The sequence below is a fragment of the Castanea sativa genome, chromosome 1 (genome assembly GCF_040712315.1).
Source record: "Castanea sativa cultivar Marrone di Chiusa Pesio chromosome 1, ASM4071231v1".
Taxonomy (NCBI): Eukaryota; Viridiplantae; Streptophyta; class Magnoliopsida; order Fagales; family Fagaceae; genus Castanea; species Castanea sativa.
The window spans coordinates 30,372,268-30,393,409 of NC_134013.1; the positions used below are offsets into that span (position 1 = coordinate 30,372,268).

Below are 21,142 nucleotides of genomic sequence, written 5' to 3' on the forward strand. Positions count from 1 at the left end.
AGGTGTGTGGCTGTGGAATTTTTTTGTTTAAAAAATATAAATATCTCAGGCTCTAATCTCTTCCCCAAACAGATGCCGCATTCCGCATTGCTATACTTCAAGACGTATTGAGTAATTATTCGCATCAAGTCACATAAAAATATATATATATTATTCGCATCAAGTAGGTGGGTTTAATGCTTTCTAGGTTTGATCCGAGGTACTCAATACCATATTAGTTATCAAAAAGGGTAACTCTAAATTAGTACATACGCTAATTTTGGTACCAGATTTTTTAACCTGTAGTGAGACTGGAAACTCTATTATTGTTTCGAACTTTTTTTTTTTTTTTTGGGTGAAAATTTGTTTTGAACTTTTGATATATGCAAAATTGTTCATATGATACTGTCACGTAGGTCATATAATTAATAAAACAGCTCACTTGTTTAAGTCATCACCTGAGGTAGGATTCAGATAGGCCTCAAGTTTAAATAGTAACAAATACACTATGTTCGGGAACCACAAACAAAAAAATTTGCCAGTCTGGCATGATGGTTTCTAGACGAAGAATATGGGGCAAGAGGCAGCCTTAATTGTTTTCGACAGGACAGTTGGTATTATAGAGAACAACCATCTTGGTGCCAAAATGATCAGTCCTCTCCTCAAAAAAAAAAAAAAAAAAAAAAAGATCAGTCCTAAGATGGCCCGGACTAGATAGAAAAAGATTTTAATTTGTGCCAACATACTGAGTAATTCGTCTATCTTTATTAACCAAACATTTTAATATAGAAGATCGATTAAAAGTAATTGATAAAAATTCTCTCCTCCTGGTAGAAGTTCTCCCTTTCGTTTTCAAAATGAGTCCTTATCTCCTTTAGGTTAACCTATGGGGCTGAGTTTTATCCTTCCTTTTTCCTCTCTCTCTCTCTCTCTCTCTCTAATCGTGTCTTTGTGCATCATGGCTGAGGGTGTTTCTGAAATTTTAGAAAACTTAAAACTTACGTCCGACGAGGAGGAAGTTATTCAGATCGCTGATGAAAGGAGAATTAGTGAGATCGAAAGTTGTGTGCTTAGTTTGGTAGGGAAGTTCTTAACATGTAAGTCGTATAATGAGAGAGCTGCTTTGAGTACTTTAAGGAGGGTTTGGGTGTTGGGCTCTAAGTTGCAGATTGTGGAAGTTGGTTCAAATTTGTTTCAGTTTAAGTTTAAGGCTGAATTTCAGATGGTTCAGATTCTTAAAGATGGTCCCTGGACTTTTGATAATCAATTGTTGTTGCTGAGGAGGTGGCAGAGAGGGATGTCTACAGCCAATGTAGTTCTTGATCATGCTTCTGCACCCTTTGATATGGTTTCTCCACAAGTAGCAGTAGATATTGGTGGTCAAATTGGTACGGTGGAGGAAGTGGAAAAAAGAAGGTCCAATGATTTACAAAGCCTCTTTATGCGAGTGAGAGTGTCTGTCTCTGTTTCAAAACCATTAAGAAGGGGGTGTTTTGTTTCAGACTCTGAAGGTAACCATACATGGTTAAAATTTAAGTATTGGTGATGTTCTGCCACTTTTGTGGCTTTGTTGGGCATGACTTGAAGCACTGTCCTGGTTTCTTTGCTGCAGAAAAGAGTGGAGCGACGATGGAACTTCAGTATGGAGATTGGTTAAAGGTAGTGGGTGGTCGTTAGCGATCACCACCAAGAGCAGAGGGAGAGACGATGATTGATTCCCAGAACAGGACGGGGCAAAGAGCAGCAGTTGGTAGGAGTGAGCTGGCTGCGCAGAACAACTCCGAGTTTCGTGGCATGTTTCCTGTTTTTTCAGAGAATATTCCAATTAGAGGGGATACGGGATGTTTGGATAAGGAAAGAGATCAGAGGGATAGTCATGTGGCACGGCGTGATGCTGATTTTGAGGACGTTTTGGAGGAGATTGATGCGGCAATTGCTGGGGTAGGAGATATTATCCTTGAATCAAGTAATGCGAAATCTAAAGAAGCATTATGTGACACAAGTTTGATAGATATGGCTGTTCAGGATGCTGGGGTTCTATGAAACTCGGGTGTGTTTTTGGACTCAGGTGCTGGTGCGGGTGCGAAATTCGGCAATTTTTTAAAAAGTAGGGTGCAGGTACGGCGGGGTGCAGCAATTAAAAAATTATTAAAAATATTTATATTTATATTTTTAATATATTACTATGCATCTTTTTCACATTATATAAAAATATGCCAAATTTAAAAATAATGGTAGATAATAACTAAAACATAATGTTAATAAATTAAATACAATCCACTTAATACCTTTTTCAAGACAAAATTAAATTAAATTAAATTAAATTAAATCCTTAATAACCCACTTAATAAAGCCACCTCACGTGGGTTCTACCAAATTCTAGACTAAAAAAATATCTCCAAAATTGTCAGCCTTACCCACGAACCTCTGGCCCTTCACGTGGGTTTGAAAATAGTTTTTTTTTTCTTTCCCTTTTTGCCCTCAGTTACCTTTGTTTGGATAAACCTTTTGCCTTCAGTTAGCACACAGAGAGACACAGAGACTTTCTTTTCTAAGTTTTCATCTCCGACGAGTCTCACTTTCTTTTCTTCCCCAACTCTCTCTCTTCTTCTCCTAATAATACTATCCACTTTCCTCTCCATCTTCGCTGGCTCAAAAGACAGTCAATCACAAGTTTTTATCCATTTTTTGTTCAGTTTTCATTTTGCCGGTACGGTGTGTTTCGGCGATTTCGGTCGATACGAACCGATTTGGCCCGAATCGACGTTAGTCTGGCCAAGTCTGAGCCGCGTCAGCGCGAGTCGGGCCGAGTCTGCGCCGTGTTGTGAAACGAAAAAAAACTGGGCGCAGCACCGACGCGCAGGCAGCCGCGTCGCCACGTCGGATGCGGGTGCGGCGGGCGTTTTGCCGCGTCCGTGCTTCATAGCTAGGGTTACTCCTAATTTAAATGTGGAGAATATTTCTCAGGTTTTAAGGGTTGGGCTTGAAGTGGACTCTTTTAGGTTGGGTTTTAAAATAGGGTCTGACTCAATTGATGTCATTAAATTAAAGAGGACCAATAGAATTTCGTGCAAAGGAAAAAATGGTGGTGAGTCAGCTGCTAAGGGTTCTAACGTGAAGGGGGATAGTAGTCCATGAATGGGCAAGGTTAAACAAGGTAGTTGGAAAAGGAAGGAAGGGAGACCTTTAGAGGAAACAATGAGCTCTAGAATGGACATTAATGTTGGGCAGAAACATAAAACAATTTATGGAGGGGCCTAGTGGTAGTGAATTTGGTAGGAAGAGTGGTAAGACAACTAAGATGACTGAACTTATTCCAACGGCGGAGGTTGCTAGGCAACGCTGTCGAGCATAATGAGTATTATAAGCTGGAATTGTCCGGGGCTTGGGAACCTCCAAAAAATTTGTGCCTTGGAAAAGGTGGTAAATAAAGAAGAGCCTAACATAGTATTTCTTATGGAGACTAAGGTAGATAAGAAGGATTGGATAGATAACGTAAAAGAAATGTGTAATTTAAAGCATGGGGTGTTTGTTCCGAGCAATGGTAATAGTGGTGGTTTGGCTTTATTTTGGAAATATGGGGTGACTCTTGATGTGCAATCTTATGCTTATGATCATATGGATGCATGGATTGATGGTGGTTCGGGTATTGGTTGGTGGCATCTTACTGGGTTTTATGGTAGTCCAGAAACGGAAAGGAGACTGGAGTCTTGGGCTAAACTGAAGTTTTTGAAGAATTCATCTTCACTTCCATGGTTGGTTATTGGGGATTTCAATGAAATCATTGGGTTATCGGAAAAGGAAGGGGGACATATGAGGCCAAAAAGACAAATGGAGTTGTTTATGGAGGTGATTAATTATTGTGAACTTAGAGATTTGGGGTTTGTGGGGCCAAAGTTTACTTGGCTATTTCAACAAAGAGATGGTCTTCAAATTAGAGAGAGATTGGATAGAGCTTTGGGGAATATAGATTGGTTGAATCTTTTCCCAATGGAAACTTTACATCATCTCTCTTCCTCGCCATCAGACCATTCACCTCTCTCCCTACACTTTAAGAACCGGCCTAGTAGGAGAAGAAAAAGAAAGTTGTTTAGATTTGAATCCATGTGGCTCAACAATGCTTGTTGTGAGGAGGTCGTTAAGGAGGCTTGGGAGGAAAGGGAAATGGTGGGATCGGATTGGGCTATGTCAAATTGTTTGGAAAGGTTCAAATCTGAATTATTGAGATGGAACAAAGAGGAGTTTGGTAATGTGGGGGCTAAGGTGGCCGAACTACAAGCAAGGTTGGAATTGTTGGGGAATCAACCTGCTTCTTCAAACCAAATTCATGCATTGAGAAAAAAACGAGGATTGAACTTAATTGTTGGTTGGATAGAGAGGATAAGATGTGGAGGCAAAGGACTAAGAAAAATTGGTTTCAAAGTGGTGATAGGAACACGAAGTATTTTCATGCAAAAGCTTCAGATCGTCAAAGCAAGAATCATATTGATGATATTTTTATGTGAATGGGGTGTGGCATGAGGAGGAGGCCAAGATAGCTAACATTTTTATGGAGTACTACATGGGTCTATTCTCTTCTTCCCAACCCGTAGAGCTTGAGGAGTTTATCCATGCAGTTCAGCTAAAGGTTTCAGGGGGGATGAATGCTAATTTGGCTCGTGAGTTTCATGAGGGTGAGCTGTAAAGCTCTAAAGCAAATGTATCATCTGAAGGCACCAGGTCCGAATGGTATGCCACCTTTATTTTATCAACATTTTTGGAGTACATGTGGGCATGTGGTTTGCAAAACGGTCTTGGATTTCCTGAACCATGGTCTTGGTTAGCTTTAATCAAACTTGTAACACCCCCAACCTAATTGCATAATTAAATTTATGAGTTTATATGTTTGTTATTACCTTAATTATTTTAAGTGCATTAAAACTTTGCTATTGTGATATTATAAAAGACATATGCTCTTTTGATGTTGTAGAAAATAAATTTTATGAAGATAAGGATATATATGTATATATATATATATATATACACACACACACATACACATATATGCAAAGTTATATTGTCATTGGGCATTTCTTGAAATATAAGTTTATATGGGGTGAAAAGTGCAAATGCCAAAAAGTGGAAAAAAGTTGGTCTTGATCTTTTTCTCCTTTGCTATACACGTACACCCCTCAAAGTCAATTCCTCATCTTTTCTTTTGCTGTACCAGAAGCTTCTTGCTTCCTTTCTTTTGCTCTTTCTTTTCTTTCTCTCTTTGCTTTCACACGGCAAGAGCTCTCTCTCTCCCTCTCTCACCAAAACAAAATCTCACTCTAAAGAAGGAATTAAGAGCCTAAAACTAAAGTTTCAGCTTCAAATTTGTGGGTAAGTAATTAAAACCTTATTTGATTTTAGAGTATTTTGATAGTTTAATTGTTTTCCCTTCTTTGTTCTCAAATCTGATTTTAGGGGCTGAACTTGTGATTCTGTTTTTGTAAGTTGAAAGTTTGATGGTGTTATGGTCTATTGGATGCTTAATAAGTTATTTTAATGTTTATTGTATTGGTATAAAAATACCCAAATGAATTGAAGACCATTTGCATTTAGTTGGTGAATTTTGTATCAATATGCACTAAAGCTGTCACTGTGACAGATTTGATGTTCACTACAAGAAAATTCTGTATTAAATCATTTGCTGTGAATTATGATGCTAGGAGTAGTTTTTATGAATCCTAAGACACATATGGTTGTTTTGGAACTGGTCTCACTGCATTTGGACTAATACAAAAATAATGGTTTAATTTCTAAGTTGTATAAATTTCTATCAGGACAGTTTTGAGCACGTTTCCTTGTAAGATTTTTAATAAATTATGGTTTTATTATTTGACTTTGAAATTTATACGGTATATATTAGACATAAAGGGGAGTAGCTCTGTAAAATTTCATGACAATTGGATATGTTTTGACAGCCCATTCGTATTTTACAAATGGGGAATTTGCTACTGAAATGATCAGTAAACAGTGTAGGATAACTATGACTTTGTAGATTTAATTTTGAAGTTAGGGTAAATGTTTTGAGCTATAATTTAATGTGCTTATCTTTTGGTATGTTTAGATCATATGTGAATTTTTATGGCTTGGTTTCTCTATGTTTTGGTATGTTATGAGTTTGGTGATTGTACCTTGTTTTAGGGGAACTCTATGTGTTGGGAATTAAGTTTTTTTTTACTAAGTTGAGAGTTAGGTTGTGTTCGAGGTAGAAGTTTATTTTTAGGAAGAGTTGTTAGTAATAAGTTTTGGTCTTTCATTTAGGTGTCGAGAACGAGAACACGGACACTTGAGCTCCTCTTGTACAAATCTCTCGCGTCATCTGTTTTCAGGTAAGGGACTTGTGACATGTGCGTTTGATAAGCATAAGGACTATTTAGAAAAAATTATAACGCATTAAAACCTTTTAATTAGAGATATTACATATAAGCATGATTCAAGTAAAGATTTATGTTCGTGACTTATTGAATCTTATATATATGATAATTTTAGCATATTGATGCTATTACTCATATCACGAACATAATGTTTAAAGAAAGAATTGGATATGCTACTGTTATTAAATAGTTATGTAAAAGTATAGTTTTTAGTTATTCCATTGTCATGATCTGAACTCAGCCAGTAGGGGTTATAGTACTGGTATTTCCATGGAGATTTTGTTTGGCCATTTAAAAGTGGGACTGGCTCTGCTGTACCCGCCCTTGTTGGTAACCGCCAACTTGTGGAGGATGTCAACCTACCCCCATGGTTGAAAGTAAGTATTATGATATGATTCCGGAATTACCTAGCATTGTGGGGAATGCTGGATGCCTGGCACTAAGTGCTGGAAGCCTCCCAAAGTTGTGACAGACTTACAATTGGACTAACTAATATGCATTATAAAAGAGCTATTAAGCTATTTGCAAGTTATAAGAAAAGTATGACGATAAGAAAAGTATGTTGAATTATGTTTAAGTTCCTTATCATGTTCTTTTATTATTATATGAAAGGAAAATGAAGTATTTTCATTTGAAAGTTCATAAGTTAATTTAAGAACAATATGAATAGTATGAAGGCTATTTTATCAAAGCTGGCATATCCATAAAGTATTTGATTTACATGCATTCTTATCAAAGGCCCATGGAGCTTAAAAACCTTACTGGGCTTCGCAGCTCACCCTATTATATTTTAGTGCACAGGTTCTTCCTGGAAGCAGCGAGAGTATTAGAGGTAGCAAGATTCTGTGATTCTCTTTTGTTTAGATTGTATAGTTTTTTTTTTTTGTATAGTAGTTTAGCTCTTTTGTTGTATAAAAGGAATCAAGATGTACTTGATCCTTTGAGCACAGATGTAATTTTGAACTTTAGTTTGGTTTGAACCCCAGTTGTATGTCTTTGGGGTTAGGTTTGTAAATAAAAGTTTTTGCTAAACATTTAGCTATGTAATATTTGCACGAATACCTGAAGTTTCAGCCAAGTGGCAATCTTGCAAAGTTCAATTGAAATGAATTTTCAAGGTTTTTACATTTTTGTATATTATGGCTTTTATGCAAGAAAATAAGCAGGTGTACAGGAAACAGTTCTTGATAAGCACCTTCTGTTTAGGTTGGTTCGTGTTAGTATTGAGGTAAACTTGATATTAACATGCCGGTCATGCTCTAAATTCTGAAGTACAGGTTTGGGTCGTGACAAAACTCATGTGGTGTTTGTTCCTAAAGTTAAAGAGCCAAAATATGTTATTGATTTTAGGCCTACTAGTTTATGCAATGTAATCTATAAGATTGCTTCAAAGGCTATAGCTAATAGACTTAAAAGAATATTGCCATCAATTATTAGTGATTCTCTAAGTGCATTTGTGCATGGTAGACTTATTATTGATAATGTGTTGATAGCGTTTGAAACTATGCATCATATTAGTAAAAAAGAAGGGGGGGAAAGTTGGGGAGATGACTCTAAAGCTTGACATGAGTAAAGCATATGATAGGGTGGAGTGGTGTTGTTTGGAAAAAATTATGGAGAAGTTAGGCTTTGCTGAAAGATGGAGATGTCTTGTTATGAAGTGTATTAACTCTGTTACCTATGCAATTAGGGTCAATGGGATGCCTATGGGATGCATTACTCCTACTAGGGGTATTTGCCAAGAGAACCCATTATCGCCTTATTTATTTCTCCTATGTGCAGAGGGTTTATCATCTCTTATTAAGGCTTCAGTGGCTAATGGTGTTATGAAGGGAATTTCAGTTTGCAGAGAGGAGCCTGAACTCTCCCATCTATTTTTTGCAGATGATAGCCTAATCTTTTGTAGAGCTTCGTTGGATGATTGTGATGAACTACAAAGAGTGTTGGGAGTCTATGAGAGAGCCACGGGTCAACAGTTAAACTGAGCAAAAACCTCTCTCTTCTTTAGCAAAAACACTCCAGGAGATATTCAAGGGGAAATCCAAAGAAGGTTTGGGGCTCAAGTCATAAAACAACATGATAAGTATCTTGGTTTACCATCACTTGTGGGGAAAAACAAGAGGAATACTTTTAATGACATCAAGGAGAAGCTTGGTAAAAAACTGGCAGGATGGAAGGAGAAGTTGTTATCTAAAGCGGGCAAAGAAATCCATATTAAAGCAATCGCTTTGGCAATCCCAACATACACAATGAGTTGCTTCAAAATCCCGGATTCACTATATGATGATCTAACAAGTATGATTAGAAACTTTTGGTGGGGCCAAAAATTCGAGGAGAAGAAAATCTCATAGGTGTCTCGGGAAAAGATGTGTGAGCCCAAAGCTTGTGGTGGTATGGGGTTTAAAAATTTGAAATGTTTTAACTTGGCTTTACTTGCCAAACAAGGGTGGAGATTGCAATTAGCCCAAGATTCATTGGTGTTCCGGGTTTTGAAAGCTAAATATTTTCCTAAATGTGACTTTATTCATGCCTCTCTACGCCATAATCTGTCTTATACATGGAGGAGTATCATGGTGGCACAAGAATTGGTGAAGGAAGGAATGATGTGGAGAGTGGGAAATGGGAGGGATGTGAAGGTGTGGGGAGATAGATGGATGCCTAGTTCATCCTCTCATGTGGTGATTTCTCATCGATTGTTCTTGCATGAGGACACACAGGTTGGAGAGTTGATAGATATTGATGCCATGTGTTGGAAATCTTCGGTTGTGGACTCTATTTTTCTGCCACATGAGGCTAAAGCAATCAAAAGTATCCCTTTAAGTGTCCATTTCCCTTTGGATAAATTGGTGTGGGCTGAAACAGCTAATGTTAAGTTTACTATCAAAAGTGCTTACCATTTGGCTGTGACAATATTATTTTCTGAAAATAGAGGGAGTGCTTTAGATTTTAGCTTGATGAGAAGGTTTTGGAGAAGTCTTTGGAGGCTTCCTATTCCCCATAAGGTTAGGCATTTTGCATGGAGAGCATGTAGGGAAGCAGTGCCTACAAAAGTAAATCTAAGGAGAAGGAAGGTGTTAACAGATGATTCATGCAAGTGGTGTAAAGAGGAGCCCAATACTGCTGGTCATGCTTTGTGGAGTTGTCCGAGAGCACAAGAGGTGTGGGAGTGTTCTAAGTTGGTCCTAAGCTTAGATAGAAGGGATGATATTTCTTTCATGGATATCTTGTGGCAATTGTTGTTGGCTGAAAATGTGAATTTGGATTCCTTTTCTCGGCTGGTTATGATAGCATGGAAGTTGTGGTACAGTTGAAATGAATTGCGTCTTAAGCTGCGTTTGGTTCAGTGTAAAATATTTTTCGAGTGTAAAATAATTTCAGGTGAAAATATTTTCAGGAAAGGAAAATATTTTCTAGTGTTTGGTTGCATTTTAAAAGTTATATTAGAAAATAATTTTCAGTGTTTGGTAACATTTTGAAAATACAAATTTTCTACTAGTTTCTCACATTTTCCCAGCCATTTTCTCAGCTCTCAAACAAATTTTATAATAGAAAATTGCAATATATAAACTTTTAAACAAACAAAAATCAAACAACACCATTCTCAAAACAATAAATCTTTCGGTCAAATTGAGAGAGGGGGGAGGAAGAGAGAGTCATCGCAAGCTCGACAGCAAGGGAGAGGTAGATCGAGAAAGAGAGAGATTGGTGGTCGGTGGGTCATGGGTGACGAGACCGGTCTAGCGGTGGCAGGCTTCGGCGATGCGATCTCACGGTGCGATCTTAACGGGACGATCTTGCCAACGCAATCTCGCTGGCACGATCTCATGGCTCGATCTCGCCAGTTCAAGCTCGATGGCGCAAGATCACGGTGCTGGGGTGCGACGAGACCAGTGCGATCTGGGGTTGGGGGCAGTGGTGCGATCTGGGTTGCTCTCTCTCTCTCTCTCTCTCTCTCTCTCTCTCTCTCTCTCTCTCTCTGTTTTCAATCTGGAAAATGAGATTTGAAGGTAAAATAAGAACGGAAATAATTTTACAGGTGGAAATGATTATTTTACAGTCAATGTGTAAAATAATTTTCGTTGACCCAATTTTCTATGCGTACCAAACACATAGCTTGGTGTAAAATAGTTTCCTGAAATGCTTTTCAGCCAAAACAAACGCAACCTTAATGGTGTGATGAAATTTGGGAAAGAGCTAGTGTATGGTGCAATGCATTACTAGGCTGAGTTCCTTGCAGCTAACGATAGTAATGAGCATTCAAGTACTGTGGTCCAGAAGAAGAATTGGTCCCCACCACCACCGGGGTTGTGTAAAGTAAATGTTGATGCTGCCACTTTTAATGATATAAGATCAACTGATATTGGGATTGTAATTCGAGACAACGTGGGGCAAGTTGTAGTGGCTTTATGCAGAAAATTGGAAGCTCTTCTCAGTCCACTTGAAGCTGAATTCAAGGTATTTGAAGCAGGAATGCCTGGTGTAAAATAGTTTCCTGAAATGCTTTTCAGCCAAAACAAACGCAGCCTTAATGGTGTGGTGAAATCTAGGAAAGAGCTAGTGTATGGTGCAATGCATTACTAGGGTGAGTTCCTTGCAGCTAATGATAGTGATGAGCATTCAAGTACTGTGGTCCAGAAGAAGAATTGGTCCCCACCACCACTAGGGTTGTGTAAAGTAAATGTTGATGCTGCCACTTTTAATGATATAAGATCAACTGATATTGGGATTGTAATTCGAGACAACATGGGGCAAGTTGTAGTGGCTTTATGCAGAAAATTGGAAGCTCTTCTCAGTCCACTTGAAGCTGAATTCAAGGTATTTGAAGCAGGAATTTTTTTTGCTCTGAGCCATGGTTTTACAGATGTGGTGTTGGAGGGAGATTCGCAGGTAATGGTAAATGCAGCAGGTTCTTCATCTCCTCCCTCAACTGTGGCTTCTGTTATTCAGGGTGTCCATGAGATATGTATGGAGTTTAGACAAGTCCAATTTTCCCATGTCAAGAGGCAAGGGAACATGCCAGCTCACTTAGTAACAAAAAATGCTTATAGCATTGTTAATGACATTGTATGGGTTGAAGAGGATCCTTGCTTTGCCAAGCAAGCCCTCATCCATGATGTAAATTTTATATTTTCTTAGTAATAAAAAGTTAATGCTTTTCCTATCCAAAAAAAAAAAAAAAAAAAATTTAATATGGAGTAACATTAGAGACTAGAGGCACAATTTCATTTATAACATGTTGACATGATTTATTGTGATTGGAATAACATTATTTTATCTAAGATCACCAGCAATATAATTTTTTATTGTGCATCAATTATAACAAATTATATCATTGATTGTAAAAATTGTTGCGTTCTCAAGCTTATTGTTTTGCAATTTGTGTTCAAGAAAAAAGCTATAATATGGAGGAGCAGCACCATAAAAACATTCTCCCATATTATGTTATGTGTGGTCCTTCCATCAGCACAAACTGCAAATTTAAATTAGAAGAAATTTATGGCTGTTCGAAATTTTGTGGAAGGCTCAAGGCGGAGTTAAAGCTCGTTGGAAAATGGAAATACATAGTACATATTTCTATAAATATTTGAACCACTATGCAAGAAAGTTGAAATGGTAGAAATTTAGAAATTCATAGCTCTCACAGTACCTCATTTAAAATCCATTTAAGGATTATATCTTTTTTGGAACAAATTATGATTTATTTTCAAATAGTACTTAATTGGGTGAATCTCAATAGTCAAGTAAGATCATTTTAACTTGTTGAACAAAGTAGAACCATTATGAAGTCAATCTAGCTTATAGGCTAAAATCCTTCAAGATCATTAGAAAGTCAAAATGAAAGAACTTGAAATATAAGTCGTAAAATATTGAAGCCCGCCGTATGAATAGGTCTTATTAGCTTGTGTAAACACACTGATTAGTCCATATATATAATCGATCAGATTAACTTCTCGATAATCAATTCAAGAAATTGCTAAACGCGTCAAGGTGTTAAACAGCTCAGAGATTTTTGGCCCCGTTTGAAAGCTTAGTTCTTGATCAACGAGTTTATAGGAATCCAAACCTTTGAATCTTTTCTTAGCTTACACATACCAAAACATTGACCAGATCAGTTTGAAACTCACACCATAAAATTGTCAAAGTTTAGAACCTCAAGCAACGTATGAGATAAAGATAAACTAGACAGTAGACACCTTAGCAAAAAAGTACATCCTATTCGCTACATCATAAACATTAAAGTATTAATTTAACAAAGAAATCTCATACTATACACATAAGTTTATCTATCACGCATATTCTTCTAAGTACCATTGTACATAGAAAAATAAGTTTTTAATGAACTTTACATAAACTAATAATAAAAAAAGCTAATCCAAACGCACGCTAAGCACATGAAATACCAATAGGAGTAGCTGTAAACCGCTCTGAGGCTGACTTTCTTACCAAGGAACCGACTTCCGGCGAAAGCTTACTAAAATCAATCTCAGGAGCTTCAGGAATGGTGGTAAGTGCCCCGGACTTATCGTAAACGAAGTAAAATCCATCCTTGGGTTGATCTTGAACTCGAACCACAGAACTAGGAGATGGTTTTGGCTTGAACACTGACCTGAGAAACTTGTGAAGTGACCGGGATAGCTTCGAGGTCTTTTTGGACTTGGAAGCTTGTGATGGAGGAGGAGGAGGAGGTGCTTGACGATCAGGTATTCGTGACATGGAAAAGGTTCTTGTAGCCATAGCCGAATCAAGCTGGCGTTTGAAAGAGTTGAGCTCAAAGGAGTCATAGAGTGTGCTACCACAATCCCATACATGGGACTTGGGTTTTTCATATTGATTTTGTTTGTGTTCTTGAGCTTTCTCCATTACTTACTGTTTACACACACAAAAAGAAAGAGGAAGATATGGTTTGGGTTCTATAAGAGCTATAGAAGATTTGAGAGAGAGAGAGAGAGAGAGAGAGACAGAGGAGAAGTCTCTTTCCTTTTCAAATGGTTGGTGGAACTTCAAACGCGTTAGTTAAGACTTAATACCTAATAGGGTACTTGCAGTGCTCACGTACGCCACATGTGAACCATTAAATTGTGTGTGATGCCATGTGGAAGCTGTCCATTCCTTAAGCCTATATTCATTGGAAGAAGGTTGTGCGAAAGACTCTTCTATGATGTTACCTCTCATTACTTTAATAAATATTAATTAGGATTTTTTTTTTCGCTGAATAAATATTAATTAGGATTTAGATTAGCTTTTTGACCTCCACAAACTAACCACTTGATCACAATTTTTACAAATAATACCCTCATCACACGCGTATTGTGGGTGGGATAAGATTTTTTTTATTAGTGATCCTATTTTGTAGCAAAAAAGAAACGTGTTAAATATATATTTTTTATTTTGAAAATCTAACTTATAAGTGAATAAAACAATTTAAAAATCGACAAGAGGGTGACCCTATTTTTTAGGCAATATTTTAGTAGGAGTTAAAGTTTCATTTTTACCAGATTGTCCTTTAATTTTGTCTCCACTTAAACATAAGGATGTAGGCACATTTTAAAACTATAAAAATGAGTAATCCAAACAAGAGAAGTCCACTTAAATAGTAATATAGATGATCATGTAAATCATAAAATGATCATGCAAGTTACCACTAAAGAAAGCCAAATCATTTAAAGCTTTAAAAAAAATGAAACTATAAAGGGTTTAGTTAAACTTGTTCCCCAAGGGTTCAGAACTTCTTTTATATTTGTGCACAATTTGACACAATTTTTTTAAAAGGTATAAAAATATCATTTTATGGAATATTAAATATACTTTAATATGTGTTTTAAGAACCCTAGGTAACAGCAGCCATCTATAAATTAATTAAGAAGAAAAAATAGTTGGGCATATGATGCGACTAGTTAGGGCGAGCTATAATATTAATGAAAATACTTTGATATATACTAATTGGACGGTACACAATTTTTTAAAAAGGTATAAAATATCGTTTTATGGAATATTAAATATACTTTAATATGTGTTTTAAGAACACTAGGTAACGGCAGCCATCTATAAATAAATTAAGAAGAAAAAATAGTTGGGCATATGATGCGACTAGCTAGCTAGGGCGAACTATAATATTAGTGAAAATACTTAAATCTATACTAATTGGACAGTACAGGGTACTTCTTTACTTTTCTTTTCTTTTTTTTTCTTTTTTTCTTTTTTTAGAAGAAGATACTTGTATAGTTGTATTAAAAGAAAAAGAAAAAAACTAGCCAAAATCAGCTACAATAATAGAGTTTGATTGGTGGTAGAACATCCTCCATCCACACAAAGATACCGCAAATATGTTTAGCATGTCTCGCAAGGTTATGAGTAACAAAATTACATTGTTTATGAATATGAGTAAAACAACAACAAAAAATAAAAGAATCCGAACAAACTATAGCCTCAGTAATAAGGTGACTAGAGAAGAAAGATTCATCTGGACTATAAAGACCGTTGATGATTATCTTAGAATCACCTTTGATGAGGGTGATTTTACAAATTACTAATATCTTAAGAAGGCTGACAGGAGTAGCAAGCCCGTCAACTCTGGTCACTGAACCATCTCCTTTCGACATCCGCGGCTCCGCCTCATATCTGACGGCGTTGGGCTGAAGGGAGGAAACTAATGAGATCAAAGCTAAAGGAAGAAAGCTGACGAAGTCAAAGCTAAAGGTTCTAAGTTGACGACCTTTCCGGAAACATGTGAAAGCTGACGACCTTAGGAAGGAAAAGCTGAAGAGGAAAAGTCAATCTTCATCCATAACCTATTTTGCCCTCCACGTATGCGTGTATAAGGAAAGTTCTTGCGCTACACGTTTGGCCTTAGTCGAGAAGATTCCTATAAGGAAAAGGGCTCTAAGTGATACGTAAAATCCACAAATTACTCTCCTAGAAGGAAAGTACTTCCTCACCAAGGCGCTTATTTCGGCTCCACACTACTATATATACCTCAAAACCCTTATAAACCATGGTACGCATAATTCACTTCAGCTCTAGCACTTTAGGGTTGTGAAGAAGAAAAGAAGCTCTAACTTGACCTTCGGAGGGTTTTTGGCCGGTACCACACCGATGCCCTTGGTTTGGTCTTGTCTTTTGTTGTGCAGATTTTGTTTCGAGTCAAATGAGAGCCACATGACAACTGGTGGATATTTCATCCCTAACAGTTGGTGCCATCTGTGGGAACTCATAAACATTAGCCTTTGCTCTATCCTTAAGACAAAAGTTGCATGGTACTCACTCGATCGATGGCAACAATCAACAATCAAGGCGACGAACCGCACACCACAGTCTTGGAGAGGCAAGTCCAAACACTTGCGGCGACGGTTGAGCGCTTGACCAAACAGAATCATGATCTGGAGGAGAAATTGCGGCAAAGGAATACACACCCTAGCGCACCAGAGGAAGACTAGGAAGGTGTAAGCGCGGATGGGAGAAACCCGGAAAGGCCGGAGGGTAGCAACGCTCCGAGTAGACCAAAGCAACAAGACACTAACCGACCGTCCATCTCGGACACCCTACCACCTCACATAGCAGCTAAGATGCAGGAGATGAAGGAACGGATGGATGTGATGATGAATGCCCTTAGAGGCCGAATCTCCAGCGACTTGGATGACCTAGTCCAAAGAACAGATTCGCCTTTCACAGCGCTCGTAAGTTCATGCCCCCTTCCCCCAAAATTTCACATGCCTTAGGTGAAAAATTACGACTGATCCAAGGACCCATTGGATCACTTGGAATCCTTTAAGACCCTAATGCATCTCCAGGGTGTACCGGATGAGATCATGTGTAGGGCTTTTCCCACCACATTGAAAGGTCCGGCGAGGGACGGGTACAGTAGGCTGACGCCTAATTCCATCGGCACTTTCAAGGAATTAGGCGCGCAATTCGTATCACACTTTATCGGAAGTCACCGGCATAAGAAGTCTACCGCGTGTCTGATGAACATTAGACAACGAGAAGACGAGACTCTAAGATCATACATAGCTCGCTTTAACAAAGAAACCCTCTTAATAGGCGAGGCGGATGACAAGATACTTGTAACAGCATTCACAAACGGGCTACGGAAGGGTAAGTTCCTGTTTTCTCTGTATAAGAACAACCCAAAGACCATGTCCGAAGTATTTTACAAGGCAACCAAGTACATGAACGCGGAAGATGCGTTACTGGCCAGAGAAGAAAAGCCTAGAAAAAGGGGAAGACAAGAAGACGCACGCTCAGATAGAGGCAAAAGAAGGCTAGAACTGAAGAACGACGGGATGATCGATGCCCTAGACCACTCGCAAGGAGATTCACAAGCTTCACCCCCCTAAACGCTCCTATCGACCAGGTACTAATGCAGATTAAAGATGAAGGAGCTTTGACTTTTCCCGGCAAGCTGAAGGGAAATCCCAACAAGAGGCCATGGGACAAATACTGCCGTTTTCATCAAGATCATGGCCATGACACCGCTAATTGCTACGACTTGAAGCAGCAAATAGAAGCTCTTATTAGACGGGGAAGGCTGCAGAGGTTCGTCAGCAAGGAGAAGGAAGACCCGCCACAAAGTCAAGCTCCTCGATGAGATAACGATCGCCCCAGGCAACCCATAGGAGATATAAGGATGATTGTAGGGGGCACCATGACCGCCGGATCATCGAAGAAAGCCCGAAAGACATACCTCAGAATGGTTCAGAACATCCAGATGACGAGTTCCGCACCCAAAATGTCGCGGATTGACAATCCCTCCATTGGATTCTTAGAAGAAGATGCACGGCGTCTTCACCATCCCCATGATGACGCGCTGGTCGTCACCATACAGGCAGGAGACTATAACATACACCGAGTCCTCGTCGACAACGGCAGTTCAGCAGACATCCTCTACTACCCCGCTTTCCAGCAAATGGGGATTGAAAGGGAGCGACTAGTTCCGACTAACACCCCGCTCGTCGGCTTTGGAGGAACGAGAGTATTTCCACTTGGTGTCGTCACTTTGGCAATAACCATTGGAGACTACCCACAACGGATCACCAGGAATGTAGCATTCCTTGTAGTCGATTGCTCATCAGCCTACAACGCCATCATAGGACCAACCCTCAACTCGTGGAAGGCTGTAACCTCAACCTACCATTTAATGATAAAATTCCCTACTGATTATGGAGTAGGAGAGTTGAGAGGAGATCAAGTAGCCGCACGCGAATGTTTCGTAGCCATGATGGAGATGGACGACCACCTTCAGGCCATGAACATAAAGGAACGTGGCGATGAAGCCCGTTGAGAGGCTCGAAGACGTACTTCTTGACGAATCCCAATCGGAGCGGACGACCAAAATCGGCACCCTTGCAGACCCGACAGTGCGTCAAGAACTCGCGACCTTCTTAAAAGAAAATCAGGACATGTTCGCATAGAGCCATGAAGACATGCCAGGAATTGACCCGTCAATTATGGTACACAGGTTGAATGTATCGCCATCTTTCTTGCCCGTCCGACAAAAGAAAAGAATCTTCGCCCAAGAGAGAGATCGGGCGGTAGCAGAAGAATTTCGCAAGCTACAAGAGGCGGGATTTATCAAGGAAGTTTACTACCCTGATTGGTTGGCAAACGTCGTGATGGTTGAAAAGAACAACGAAAAATAGAGGATGTGTGTCGACTTCACGAACCTAAACAAAACATGCCCCAAGGATAGCTACCCCCTCCCACGGGTCGACATCCTGGTGGACTCTACGGCCCAACATTAGCTGCTGAGCTTCATGGATGTTTTCCGGATATAACCAAATCCGAATGGACGAAGCTGATTAGGAGAAGACTTCGTTCGTAACAAGCCAAGGCCTTTTTTGTTACAAAGTCATGCCCTTTGGCTTGAAAAACGCTAGCGCAACCTATCAAAGGCTCATGAACAAGATGTTTGCGCGACAGATTGGGAGAAACGTCCAAGTATATGTCGATGACATGCTAGTGAAAAGTCGAAGGGAAGAAGATCATTTGGAAGATCTCAAAGAAACCTTCGATACTCTTCGCTCCTACAACATGAAGCTTAACCCAAGCAAGTGTGCCTTCGGAGTGACGGCGGGAAAGTTCTTAGTGTACATGGTATCCCAAAGAGGTATCGAGGCTAACCCGAACAAGATTCGAGCCATAATGGGGATGACGCCTCCTAAAAATATAAAGGAAGTACAAAGCCTTAATGGCAAGGTCGCCGCACTTAATAGATTCGTATCAAGGGCAACGGATAGGTGTCTACCATTCATCCGCACACTGAAGAAGTCTTTTGAATGGACGACCGAATGTCAGCAAGCATTCGAAGACTTGAAGGTCTACCTCTCTTCACCGCCGTTACTAAGTCCCTCACAACTAGGAGAAGAACTCTTCCTCTATCTGGCCGTCTCCTCGGCCGCCATCAGTGTGGCCTTAGTTAGAGAAGACGACAGGGCCCAAAGGCCCGTGTGTTACGCCAGCAAGGCCCTACATGGTGCAGAAGAAAGATATCCCCTCATGGAAAAACTCGCCTTTGCTTTAGTCACGGCGGCCCGTAAACTCAAGCCATACTTCCAAGCCCATACGATAGTCGTCCTAACTGACAAACCTTTACGACAAGCAATGGGACAGTCCTGAAGCTGCCGGGCGAATGGCATTATGGTCAATAGAGTTGAGCGAGTTTGACATACAGTATCACCCTCGCACCGCCATCAAGGGACAAGCGATCGTCGACTTCATTGCAGAGTTCGCCAGTGCAGAAGACGAGGGGGCAGAAAATCCCCAATGGAGCATTTTTACAGATTGGTCGTCCAATAAGAAGGCTGGTGGAGTAGGGATTGTACTTATATCTCTAGAAGGCGATGAGATCGAATGTATGATTCGTCTCAATTTCCCTACAACTAATAATGAAGCTGAGTACGAAGCTTTGATAGCAAGTTTAGACCTCGCCAAGGCTGTAGAAGCCATGAACGTGGTTATTCACTGCGACTCCCAGGTCATCACAAGCCAAGTGAACGGCAAGTATGAGTGCAAGGGCGAAAAGATGAAGAAGTACTGGGAGCAAGCGAAGAGAAGGGTAGATGAGCTGGAGACCAAGATAGTCCAAATCCCAAGAGGAGAAAACGAGCAGGCCGACCGTCTTGCCAAAACCGCGTCTGCAGAGTCTATGATCACCCTCGACAAGGTACTCTCTTTTATTCAGCCTTCACCACTAATAGACGTTGTCAATATACAGGAGATTGGTTCCGAAAACAATTGGACCACCCCCTTGATCTCCTACTTAAAAGATGGCACGCTGCCTGACGGGAAGGAGGCCGCAAGAAAGCTGAAGGTCCAGTCAGCACGGTTTGTCGTGATGAAGGACGTCCTGTATAAGAGGGGCTTCTCTCGACCGTACTTGAGATGTTTAGGCCCCAAAGAAGCAGACTATGTCATGAGAGAAGTACACGAGGGGATATACGGCAACCACTCAGGGTCGCGGTCATTGGTACATAAGTTGATTCGGGCCGGATACTACTGGCCGACAATGCAAAATGACACCCAGGTTTATGTAAAAGCTTGCGACAAATGTCAAAAGTTCAGCAATATCATTAAACAGCCGGCGGAAGAATTGATCCCAATAACCGCCCCATGGCCATTCGCCCAGTGGGGGTTGGATATCATGGGACCATTCCCAATAGCAGCAAGGCAGCTGAAGTTTCTCGTTGTCAGCATCGACTACTTCACCAAATGGGTCGAAACTGAAGCCTTAGCCACGATCACTGGAAAGAATGTACGGAGCTTCGTATGGAAAAACATTATTTACGAGTACGAAATTCCAAGGGTCTTGATCTCGGACAGCGGTAAGCAATTTGACAACAACTCCTTCCGAGCCTTTTTCTTAGAGCTAGGAATCAAGAACCACTATTCCTCCCCAGCCCATCCTCAAGCAAACGGACAAGTTGAAGTCACGAACCGATCCTTGCTTCTAATCATCAAGACCTGGCTTGAGGGGGCAAATGGCATATGGCTTGAGGAGCTGCCCAGCGTACTATGGGCATACAGAACGACGGTAAGGACTCCTACGGGAGAAACTCCGTTCCAGCTAACATACGGGAGTGAAGAGGTCATCCCAGCCGAGATTGGCCTCACGAGTTACAGGGTGGACAATCACAACGAGGGAAGAAATGACGAAGAACTACGTCTACAGCTTGATCTAGTTGACTAGGTCAGGGCGATGGCTGAGCAGAGACTCACACGATACCAGGACCTCATGGCCAAGCATTACAACTCCCAAGTCAAACACCGAGACTTCAAAGTCGGAAACCTCGTTTTAAGGAAAGTGATGGGTGCCGCCAGAGATCCCGCACAAGGAAAGCTTGGCCCAAACTAGGAAGGACCTTACAAGATAACATCATGGCTAAGAAAGGGCACCTATCACTTAGAGACACTTGATGGGCAAAGGCTACGCCACCCATGGAATGCCGAGCATCTCAGGAAGTACTACCAGTAAAAGATAGCACGAAGAACACTACTCCTCATTTCCAGTTTATGTCTTTTAATTATTTGTCCTAGTTTATTCTTGTCTACAATACATTCTAAGCCCAAATGGCTAAAAGTTTATTCTTTTTGGAACAATGTTCTACTTATGCATTCATCATAATAAGAGGAGTTTTATTCAGAAACGACTAGTAAATTTGTTATGTCTTCAAGGAGACAGCATTACCTAAATCCACAAAGTGGACGACCTTATAACTAAAGTCCACAAAGTGGATGACCTTGTCTTTTGAGTCCACAAAATGGAC

At 40.0% G+C, this 21,142-nt stretch overlaps 4 protein-coding genes and 1 long non-coding RNA gene across 5 annotated transcripts; 4 read left to right on the forward strand and 1 right to left on the reverse strand.

Moving 5' to 3' along the window:
• Positions 1–937: 937 nt before the first annotated feature.
• LOC142624672 (uncharacterized) lies at positions 938–1,656 on the forward strand. The gene is made up of 2 exons (XM_075798351.1): positions 938–1,490; positions 1,592–1,656. Exons 1-2 carry the CDS (start codon positions 938–940, stop codon positions 1,654–1,656), a joined length of 618 nt encoding a protein of 205 aa, XP_075654466.1.
• A 3,510-nt stretch (positions 1,657–5,166) lies between these two features.
• Positions 5,167–7,516, forward strand: LOC142608911 (uncharacterized). Its single transcript, XR_012839558.1, has 3 exons — positions 5,167–5,343; positions 6,271–6,338; positions 7,178–7,516. It is a non-coding gene; the product is annotated as an uncharacterized LOC142608911 (long non-coding RNA).
• Positions 7,517–12,578: 5,062 nt separating this feature from the next.
• Positions 12,579–13,395, reverse strand: LOC142606761 (uncharacterized). Its single transcript, XM_075778097.1, has one exon. The coding sequence runs from the start codon at positions 13,242–13,244 to the stop codon at positions 12,768–12,770; it is 477 nt and encodes a 158-aa protein (XP_075634212.1). The 5' UTR covers positions 13,245–13,395; the 3' UTR covers positions 12,579–12,767.
• Positions 13,396–17,025: 3,630 nt separating this feature from the next.
• On the forward strand, positions 17,026–17,661 carry LOC142624690 (uncharacterized). Its single transcript, XM_075798389.1, has one exon. The coding sequence runs from the start codon at positions 17,026–17,028 to the stop codon at positions 17,659–17,661; it is 636 nt and encodes a 211-aa protein (XP_075654504.1).
• A 1,347-nt stretch (positions 17,662–19,008) lies between these two features.
• On the forward strand, positions 19,009–20,565 carry LOC142624692 (uncharacterized). Its single transcript, XM_075798404.1, has 2 exons — positions 19,009–19,902; positions 20,338–20,565. The coding sequence occupies exons 1-2, from the start codon at positions 19,009–19,011 to the stop codon at positions 20,563–20,565; spliced, it is 1,122 nt and encodes a 373-aa protein (XP_075654519.1).
• Positions 20,566–21,142: the final 577 nt, after the last annotated feature.

Bases quoted from the DNA above. Each gene is read 5' to 3' on its own strand.
- LOC142624690 (XM_075798389.1), top strand. From the start codon at position 17,026: ATGACCGCCGGATCATCGAAGAAAGCCCGAAAGACATACCTCAGAATG.
- LOC142606761 (XM_075778097.1), bottom strand. From the start codon at position 13,244: ATGGAGAAAGCTCAAGAACACAAACAAAATCAATATGAAAAACCCAAG.
- LOC142624692 (XM_075798404.1), top strand. From the start codon at position 19,009: ATGGCATTATGGTCAATAGAGTTGAGCGAGTTTGACATACAGTATCAC. The intron at 19,903-20,337 runs GTTTATGTAAAA...CTAATCATCAAG, and splicing joins CAATGCAAAATGACACCCAG to ACCTGGCTTGAGGGGGCAAA.
- LOC142624672 (XM_075798351.1), top strand. From the start codon at position 938: ATGGCTGAGGGTGTTTCTGAAATTTTAGAAAACTTAAAACTTACGTCC. The intron at 1,491-1,591 runs GTAACCATACAT...TCTTTGCTGCAG, and splicing joins TTTTGTTTCAGACTCTGAAG to AAAAGAGTGGAGCGACGATG.